Raw genomic sequence first — 10,736 nt, 5'->3', positions numbered from 1 at the left:
TTTTCTTGCAAGTTGAACGGCAAGTAAACAAGCAAGTAAAAATATTTCAATGCGTTAGTAAAATTTTTGTATGTATTGCAACTTTCTTGCAAGTAACTTGTACGTGTAAATGCTGGGTAACCCAACTTTTAAATCAAATTTTTTAATTCTGTTTTTATTTGAAGCAATTCGAAATCTTTGTAATACATTTGCTACAAGGGTTGCTTTTCAAAGGGTTTTTTTTTTTATATCAATTTATTTCATTTTATTTTACACCGACGCACAACCATATAAAAGTCTCTATTATTTAAAAACTTCGCATTTCAAAACATTGCAAATTTTAGCTTAATTACGCCAAAACTTTTTGAAAATTCATCTTATACAATTTTTCAAGAATGGCAATGCTCATCTTAATATCAGAGAAGAAAAGAGTTAATTTTTATTCAACAAAGTGAAAGTAGCATTTTCTATGAAATTAGGGAAAACGTTCAATTCTCAATAAAAGTGCAACTATGTTAGATGATTTGAAAGAGAATTTCTAATTAACTAAAAATATATTAGAATAAGAGTATTTTAAATAATATCCTGCAAAATTTAAGATTTTGAACCTTGAGATTTTGTATTATTATTTTTAAAGCATACATTATAATTTCAAGTAAATGTAGACAAAATGGAATATAACTGAGCGTTAAATTAATTAATAAACAAAAATATGAATTGGTGAAATTTCAACAAAAAAATGAATTTTTTTCCACATGGTCACTCTTCATATAATAAATTAAATTCAGTTTCATGTTGCGCTAAGGAATCAGATACACCTCAGCAATATTCCTACTCTATACCCCCACGTATGCCCAGTAACTTTAATAAAGTATCATCAACGAATGACATGCAATATCAAACCGATTATGGATGTAACTATAGTTACCAAGCAATATATCGATCTAACTATAGCGTACCGCAGTTGGGAAGAAGTACATACACCAGTTGTGAAGCTAATCGTGGTTCAACATATATTCCTACAGTATTTGATAGACCACCTCCCCCTATTCATTGCCTACCAGGCGATTTTTCTCAACCCCCGCCACCATCTGGACATGCGTCATACCCTGGTTCTTTAGGTTTTGTTCCCCCATTTCCACCCCCTTCAATTGAAGTAGCAGAAATTATTCCAAATATGAGTACTTTAGCGTGTGAGAATTTCATTCCCATTGCAAAAAAAAGTGAAAAGGAAATCAGTTGGAATCCGTCTTTAACTGGATCTTCAGCGCGAAAAATTTGCCAGCAAAGCGCTCGCGTACAATCAAAAGATCGAAAAAGTTTACTTCACGTCAATTCACGGCGTAACAAAAATGAAAAGGAAGAAGAAAGTGAAAGAGAACGATTGTTAAAAAGTTGGAGAAGTCAATATTGTGCAACTTCAGAGTGTTTATCAAAAAAATTAATTGAGCTTTCGAGTGAAGATTGTGATAAAGAGGTTTGGATTCGATCTTCTCCTGCTGAAATATATTATAAAAAAAATACTAATGAAGTCGAGTCGACACCAAAATGTGATATTTTATGTCAACTTTTTGAAAATGAGTTAGTCGATAGAACACAACGAATTCGGTCAACTTTGGAACCATATAGCCCACCACCTCGAAAACGAGTTCACAAAGTATGCAAACATAAATCGGAAAAATGCTCATCGGAATCGTCTGATGAAGATTTTGAACCAGAAGAGGATTGCTCGATGGAGGAGCTGTCACGAAAAATCCAACATAAGTATCGCTTGCACCGTGATTTATGGCATAATGAGCCAGGAGAGATGAATGACGGACCATTATGTCGTTGCTCAGCTAAATCTCGCAAGGTTGGTATAAGGCATGGAATATATCCGGGAGAAACAGGGTTCCCAAAATGCAAACTTAACTCCAATAATGCCAGTAAATTGCATCATTATCGAATAACTATTTCACCCCCTACAAATTTTCTAAGTAAAACTCCAACTATAATAAAACATGATCAACATGAATTTTTATTTGAAGGATTTTCGCTTCTATCGCACGCTCCCATAGGTGAGTTGCCTGTATGCAAAGTTATTCGTTTTAATATCGAATACACGATTTTATATATCGAAGAAAAAATACCTGATAATTTTACTATAAGAGAACTTGATTCATTCTGTAAGTAAAACATAATGTATATATTCTTGTCATAGTAAAATTATGAATATTTTCTGATTTCAGTTCAGTATCTTTTTCATGAGCTCCTCGAACTTGTAGATTTTAATTTGAAGCCTTCCAAAAATTCAGAAGAAAGTTGTTCAATGTATCATTTTATTCCACGTTTTGTTCGTGATTTGGAAGATAATGGAAAGGAGGTATTGTCAATGATTGAAGTTTTGCGTTATTTGTTAGATTCCTCAAGACCATTAGTAGATTTAAGCCATTTGCAACGTATGAATAGCATTCCCCAACATGAGTGGCAAGATTATGTAGATTATGTTAAAGGAATGGTGGTCACCAATCCAACTAAGAGGCCATCCTCTGTTCGAGTTGATCAACTGGACAGAAATGTATCTGATTTACCAGAAACTGATGAAATAAAAGAAGTAAATGGGCTATTCCACCCAGCCATTGTCCACTTTGGGATAAGACCACCTCAATTAAGTTATGCTGGCAATCCAGAATATCAAAAAGCTTGGAGGGAATATGTTAAATATCGGCATTTGATAGCAAATATGTCAAAACCCTCTTATGAAGACAAAAGAAAACTAGAATTAAAGGAACATAAATTGCAAGAAATGCGTACTCAAGGTCGAATGATGCGCAACATAACTGTTGCTGTAAGTTCAAAAGGATTTTATCGTACTGGAATTATGTGCGATATAGTACAACATGCGATGCTTATTCCAGTTTTGACTGGACATCTTCGGTTTCATCAATCATTGAATTTACTTGAAAATGCTATAGAATATAAATTTAACAATCGATATCTTTTACAATTAGCATTAACCCATCCATCATTTAAAGAAATTTTTGGAACAAATCCTGATCACGCTCGAAATAGTTTAACAAATTGTGGCATAAGACAACCAGAGTATGGCGATCGTAAGATTCATTATATGAACACCAGAAAAAGAGGTATAAATACATTAATTAACATAATGTCACGATTTGGCAAAGAATGTGAGACTGATAGCAACATCACACATAATGAACGTCTTGAATTTTTGGGTGACGCAGTGGTTGAATTTTTAAGCTCTATACATTTATTTTTTATGTTTCCTGACTTAGAAGAAGGTGGACTAGCTACATACAGAGCTGCTATAGTTCAAAATCAACATTTGGCTGTATTAGCAAAGAAATTGCATTTAGAAGAATATATGCTATACGCCCATGGCTCTGATTTGTGTCATGAATTGGAGTTAAGACATGCCATGGCAAATTGTTTTGAGGCGCTAATGGGCGCTCTTTTATTAGATGGAGGAATAACAGTTGCTGATCAAGTTTTTTCGAACGCATTATATAAAGGTGATCCTCTTAAAGATATTTGGGAAAATTATCCACCACATCCTTTACAACAACAGGAACCGTTAGGGGATAGACATTGGATACAATCTTCTCAATTACTTAAGGATTTAACCCAGTTTGAAGAATCCATTGGCATTCGATTTAAAAATATCAGATTACTTGCCAGAGCATTTACTGACAGGAGTATTGGATTTACTCTACTTACACTTGGTTCAAATCAACGACTAGAATTTCTTGGTAAGAAAAAAGAATACAGAAAAAGAATTAAATTCATTTTTTATATAATTTAAGGTGATACGGTTTTGCAATTAATATGTTCAGAATATTTATACAGACACTTTCCGGAACATCATGAAGGACATCTATCTCTACTTCGGTCATCTTTGGTCAATAACCGAACCCAAGCCGTAGTGTGTGATGATTTGGGTATGACAAAGTATGCAGTTTATTCCAATCCTAAGGCAGATTTAAAAACTAAAGATCGAGCTGATTTGCTTGAAGCTTTTTTAGGTGCTTTATATGTAGATAAAGGATTAGAATACTGTGAAATATTTTGTCAAGTTTGTTTATTTCCTCGTTTACAAGTTTTCATTATGAATCAAGATTGGAATGATCCGAAGTCAAAGCTACAGCAGTGTTGCTTAACTTTACGTACCATGGACGGTGGCGAACCAGATATTCCTATCTATAAAGTTATAGACAGTATTGGACCCACAAATACTCGAATTTACACGGTGGCTGTTTATTTTCGTGGGAAAAGATTGGCAAAAGCCACAGGCCATAGTATACAGCAAGCTGAAATGAATGCAGCTAAAACAGCTTTAGAAAATTCCAGAGAACTTTTTCCCCAACTAGACCATCAAAAGCGGGTTATTACCAAAAGCATCAATCGACAAAAGGGAAAATTCAGCAATGAAGAAGTCACTGGAGAAATGAAACTTGAAGAAAATGAACTTAAAAGAGGAAGTTATTTCCCTGTGGATGATTCACACTTACCCAAACAATATCGCATGCAAGAAGATATATCAAGCGATGAACTTGAGATATCAGATGAAGAAACATTAATAGAAAATAAATTGAAAAAAAAACCGAGAAAACGAAAAAAAAAAAAGCGAAAGCAAGCAACGACACCTGAAAAAAGTTTTGCAAAAATGCATTTTACCACTTTTTCAGATATCAAAGAAAATGTAGCTAAATCATCTAAAAATCGATCAAATTTGAAGCAGAAACTCGCTTATCATTCTATTTCTTATGAAAATATTTTTGAAGTTTTAAATGATTCTCTGGAAAATATATCTTCTTCAACTGAGATGGAATCTGGTGAAATAACTTCTTGACTTTAGATGGTCCCTCTAAATCCGAAATTTATTTTATACATTTCTGCCTATTTTTAAATTCATGTTATACTTAAATTGCATTCTTTAAAATTTAAATACATATAATTTCAGTAAACTATGTATGTATGTAACCATATAAATACATAATATTCTAATTTTACGTGCAATGGTTATTTTTTTCTTTGAAGTTATGCGTTTAGCTGAAATTATTTTTTTCTTCACTATATTAATTGAATTGAGAAGAAATATTTGTACGGTTTACGTATCTAATAAATATAATCCAATCCAGACTAGGCTAGAAGGAAATTATTTTCTTTTTAGTCCGCCAGAAAAACATAGTTTTTTATATAATTTTTATTCTATATTATTTAAATCTTCTTAACTTCAAACTTAACATGAGTCACATGTCTAAAAATTTAAATTTGTTAAGTCGTTTATTAAATTGAGAAGAGTTTTTATAAAAAGTCAATATTTTATTTGTTTTTGTAAAATTTTATTATATATCATGTCAAATCATTACAATAGAAGTTGTCTTTTTTAGTTGCCAAATTTATTCTGATAATCAGGGCTTCGCGCTTGAACACGAGGCATACAATACTAAACACAGACAAATGATATAAAACATAAACATAGACAAAAAATTAAAAAGAGAAGTTGGTCGGGCCAAGGTTGACGATTCTACATTCTATCCAGTTTTTTATGGCGAGAAAAGAAGAAGCACGAGAAAAAATAATAATAAATCTATACTTCTTGCACACCACATCCTTTACAACAACAGGAACCATTAGGGAATAGAAATTGGTAAGTAAAATTCCAAAGTTTCATTTCAAATATCTATTGAATATTTTTTTTATACCGGGAGGAAGGGTGAAAAATCTCGAAAGTCACCGGCAGACGAAAAGCAGTAGTGTGGAACTTTAATTCACTAAAAAACACTCTCCTCAAAATAAATTTTAAAATTAGTCGGAAACGACTAATCATTAATTTTGGTCCAACTTTTTTGATTATTTAACGGTTTTTGATCTGGCACAATAGCGCACTAAGTACTCTTTGTTCCAGATTAAAAATACCAAACTAACTCGAGAGTAATCGTACGTTTAAGCCTCCAAATAAAGTTCTGATTGTTAACCAATCGAACCGCCTCGATGTTGACATGATAGGATAAACGCATTTTATGATTGGTTGCTTGTTTTTTAATTTCATCTGTGATACTTAGGATCATGGATCCTTGCGTATATCGGCGTTATGGACATACCAGGGGGCGTTTACAATGTCTCGTAATACCTTATTTTGAAATCTTTGAATAGATTGAATATGAGTTTGGGTAGCGCAACCCAATAATTAAATACCGTAAGCCCAGACAGTCAAAACTATTGTATATTGACAACGAAGAACGCCTTGAGAAAAGCCATATAAACTTCCTGTATTCCTCCTCGAGTTGAGATCACTTTTTCTTTATGTGCTCCTTCCATCTGAGCTTTGCGTCTAATGTCATTCCCAAATACTTCGCATGTTTGCGAACGGAATTAACTATTACTAACGGAACGAAATAACATTTAACCGAACTGAAAACTAATTTTCAATTTTCCTATTAGTGAAATTCACGTGTACTGATTTCACCACGTTAAGTTTTATATTCCATTTTCTAGTTCATTTTGAGATCTCATCACTGGCCTTTTGTAAGATTGGACTGGTCATCCAATCCTTCTGCCGCACCTGCATGTTATCACATTGCACGCCAGCAACTTCATATCCTCGTTTATAACAACTACCTCCGCTTGAAGGACGCTGCAGTGGTCGGAAGACGAAAGGAAAACGGAGTCAACCCTCTGCGCTACATCGCTGCCGGTTTCCAGTATTGTAGCGTTTCTCACAGGAACGCCGAGCAAATTTGATGCAACCTTTGGGCGCACAGCCGACAGGTGCAATTTGTTTCCTCAGAATGTCAACTGGAAGTAGATGAAAAAGCACCTCGAGGGTCTGTGCGGGAGTTAAAATAGAAGTGACCTTGTCAACTCTGTGATACCCGTACGAATTTGTTATCCTATGTGCGCGAATAAAGATGCCGTAACTGACTAGGGGACAGACTATAACCTTGAGTTACCATATTAATTTATGCAAAATTTCAGTACTATGTGTTTTTCAAAATACTGTGTGTGCCAAACTACTATTGAAGTTGTATGGCAGCTACCAGAAAGAGAAAAGAAATTCTAACGAATTTTATCAAGCACACCGACCCTACTTACATATATAGTTTCTGAGATATAGCCTAATAACTCTTGAGGTTGTACGACAGCTACCAGAAGGAGCCAAGCAATTTCAACGACTTTTATCAAACATATTGGCCCTACTAATATATGCATTCTTGTGAAATTTCAATACCTTTTATAGCTTTTATAGTTTTTGAGATATAGCCAAATAAATTTAGAAGTTGTGTAGCAGCTACTAGAACCGGTACCCCGATCATGTGCAATTTAAATAGGGTTCTGGCACTTTTTACAATAAATCATTTGTGAAAATTTGGTGAACTTAGCTCAATTAGTTTTTGAGATATCGTTGGGACGGACGGACGGACGGACAAAGCTAAATCAATTCAGAATTTGACGCTGATCAAAAACATATACTTGAGTCGAGTCCATTTCTAAGACCGTTATTTCTTAGCGTTACAAATGGTAAGGCAAATTTAGTATACCCTTCGAACATACGTTTGTTCGTACGGGTATAAAAATTATGCTACTCTCATAGCAAAACTACTTTCAGCAAGCCATAAAAAATTTTAATTCTCATAAAGTATTTTTTCTAAGATGTCAACTCTTATAGAATTTGTTCTTAAAAGAACTTTTTTATAAGTCTAGTTGTTAGGCACAGCCATTTTAGTATTGTCATTTTTCCTTATCTAAATTTTAACCCTAATGAGACTGAGAATTCTTTTTTTTTGGAAAAAAGTTCGAAAAATATTTATTGTACAGAAATTATTAGATTGAATTAGTTAATGAAATGCAAAATTGTAGTTTTATTTAAATATAAAAAAGTTTTAGTTGGAATTTGTGCACACTACTATATTTATTTTTTGCTTAACAATTCTTAAAAATAAAGTTGGGCCAAACCAATGGTTTGTATTGTAGCTTTTTTACCCTCAACAAGTGAAAATTCTGGTTTTTAATACAGTCTATGTATACCCATCACACTATTAAAATTATTTTCATTCATATACAAAACTATTTCTAGGATTGCATATATTTAGGATGATGCATATATGCAGTCTTTGAAATAAAACAAAAATTAATATAAAGTGGGGTAAACATAATGCTCGATTTTAAGGTTTAATTATGTGAGTTAAGAAAAATAATTATATTTTTTAATGTCATGGAATTTACCGTTAACTTTTTGCGTTTATAGAAGTTTGAAAAAGCTTGCGGTTTTTTTCTTGCGAAAAAAATTTTCTTCTGACGAAATGAACTATTTGTTAATGTCTACAAGCCCTTAAAATTTCAAACTTCTACAATCTGGGGTCTAGAAGAAAAACGACATCAAAAATTTGAAAAAAAAGGACTTAAGATAATGGTAAATTTTAACGACCATTTTATTTTTCTAAAGTTTGATTATAGTACACCGCGCTAGGGGAAGCAAGCCGCTGCCTTTCTGCGTTTACAAAATTTCAAAAATGCTTATGGTTTCATTGCAACAAATAGTTAAAAAAGGCCATTTTTAGGGTTTTGGGACGGACGGATGGACAGAGTAGAACTAATAAGCACTTTTTTTCAAAAAATTTTTGGAAAAGTGCTAAAAAACGAGTAAGATATTATAGGGTTAAAAAATAAGCATAAAAATTTTTTAAATTTTAATTATTTTTAGTTGGCGTTGCTTTTTTCGATGTACAATATCAACTTTTATCAATAAAATTTTAATGCCAGCAACTTCTTGATTTATAATCATGGCAAAAAAATTATTTTAATTTCCCATATATATAATTTTATGATATTAAGTTTTTGAATACAAATTATTGATTACATATCATATACGTAAACATATGTACAGTTTGTTTCAGTTTCGTTAAAAAATAATTATTAAAAGCGGAATAGATATGTTTTTTATACAGAACGAAATAAGACCGATATATTTATTCTACAATGTATTGCTTTCTCTTTCTAGTAACGCTATTATAAATCGTTTTTGAGAGTTTTCTTATACCAAAACTAGTATGAGAGTTATATGCTTTAAAAACTCTTTTAATGAGAGCTTAACTCTCATTACAAGAATTAATAACTCTAGTAATTGCGCTCTTTTGTTCTTATAAAGATCTCATTAGAGTCTTTTAATGTTCTACAAGACTGAAATTATAAGAGTAATATTCTTAAAGAATTCTTAATATAGCTCTACAAGAGTCTTATGAGATAAAAATTGTTACTTTGGTCAGGGCGTGTAGGTTCTTTTCGGATACAGCTACCACTAAGTAGTCAGCGTAAGCAACCACCTTGTGGACCGTTCGGCGCAGCACCGATTGTTCGCGAGATGACTTTATTGAAGGGCCCCTCAATATCCAAAAAGTCAGCAATAAAGTACTAGGGATCATTCTACGTAGCTTACAGACAAATGCAGAGTCGTCTCCGTCGACTTGATCTGCAGTACGCATGCTGTGCCGGGGACAATAGATTCGCGTCTAAGTTGTTCCGTATGTATGCGTCTAGCAGCTTTTCCAGGATTTTTAATAGAAATGAGGTTAGACTGATTGCCCTCTTCAGCTCGCTCTTTTGCACCTTGAGGTTGTTCTTATATGGATCCCAGTTGCTCGATTCTTTGGTTAGCTTCTGCTTTGTTGAGTTGGGTCCTAAATCGTTTTCGTAAAGTCCCCAACTCCTCAGTCTACCATTGTCGTTTTTGTTTTCCTCTTAGTCCTATTATGTATGCTAAAGTTAGTACTCAAGGAAAATTCTAAAAGTAACTTACCCCTTATATTTGTGTCTGAGCTTCTTCAGATGGTGTGATGTGCGTATGCGGCACTTGCAATATTGAGGCCGGTTCCAGCGGTTCGTGCTCCACCGGGCTTCTCAAGTTAAGAAGGCGGACATTGTTACTGGAAGCCATAGGGCAGTTATCCGACTTCCACCAGGACCTCCCACCTCCGTTCTCCAGGCTGCCTGCTGTCAAGCCCTCGTTACTTTAAAGAGAGATCAAAAAAGCATTTAGGTTTCTTTTCGTAAGTATACAAGCGTCCAGAGTCCGCAAATCCTTCCTCCCGCAACCCAAGGCTCCTGGATCAGGACTATGTCCCCTCCGCCGCCATGCAGACGGAGGAGAAACGCAACCGACGCTGCTTTGGAGTGGTGGACTTTAATCTGAAGTATTTGCAACTTGACTGATTGTGTTAACCACCACCACCGTAATGTATGCCTCCTTCTCAATGCGGCACAGGTCCAGCAAGGCCCCTTCCAGGTCCATGTCGTCGTAGCGTAGAGCAAACAGACGACTCTCCTGGTCCTGCCTACCACAGCCATGATGATATGACTCTTCAAGATATCGTTGAACGGCTTAGAGATCGGTTTCTGTGCAGCCATGTGCGGTGGCTTGCTGGGTTGTCACGACCTCTTGGCCTCCTGTGGTGGATTCTCTGTAGGGCAGTGTCTCTTTTCGGCCGCCTTTAGTTTCACCTGTCGTTTTACCACAATATTCTTGACCAACCTGTAAGTGGACCTTTCCTCTCTCGATCTCTTTTTCCCCGGAACTCGGCTAATTCTTTATAGCTTTCCAAACGCCGATCGGCGTTCCGGTAAGCCCTCTGACAGGGATTGATGGCTGCCATTGGCATACGTCAAATCAAAGACCCACATATTTAAAAGACATCCAAACCAGTGCAAAATTTTTCGCCAGAAAAGAAATAGTATATATGTTTTTTAGCGACATCTAC

General features: G+C 34.5%; 1 protein-coding gene across 1 annotated transcript; it reads left to right on the top strand.

Moving 5' to 3' along the window:
• Positions 1-246: 246 nt before the first annotated feature.
• Positions 247-4,998, top strand: LOC129615841 (ribonuclease 3). The gene is made up of 3 exons (XM_055531223.1): positions 247-2,144; positions 2,208-3,731; positions 3,786-4,998. Exons 1-3 carry the CDS (start codon positions 719-721, stop codon positions 4,829-4,831), a joined length of 3,996 nt encoding a protein of 1,331 aa, XP_055387198.1. The 5' UTR covers positions 247-718; the 3' UTR covers positions 4,832-4,998.
• Positions 4,999-10,736: the final 5,738 nt, after the last annotated feature.

Source organism: Condylostylus longicornis, unplaced genomic scaffold, assembly GCF_029603195.1.
Source record: "Condylostylus longicornis isolate FDR11 unplaced genomic scaffold, ASM2960319v2 ptg000151l, whole genome shotgun sequence".
NCBI classification, from domain to species: Eukaryota; Metazoa; Arthropoda; class Insecta; order Diptera; family Dolichopodidae; genus Condylostylus; species Condylostylus longicornis.
Note: the sequence above shows the minus strand (reverse complement) of the source record. Positions and strands in the feature narration are given on the sequence as shown.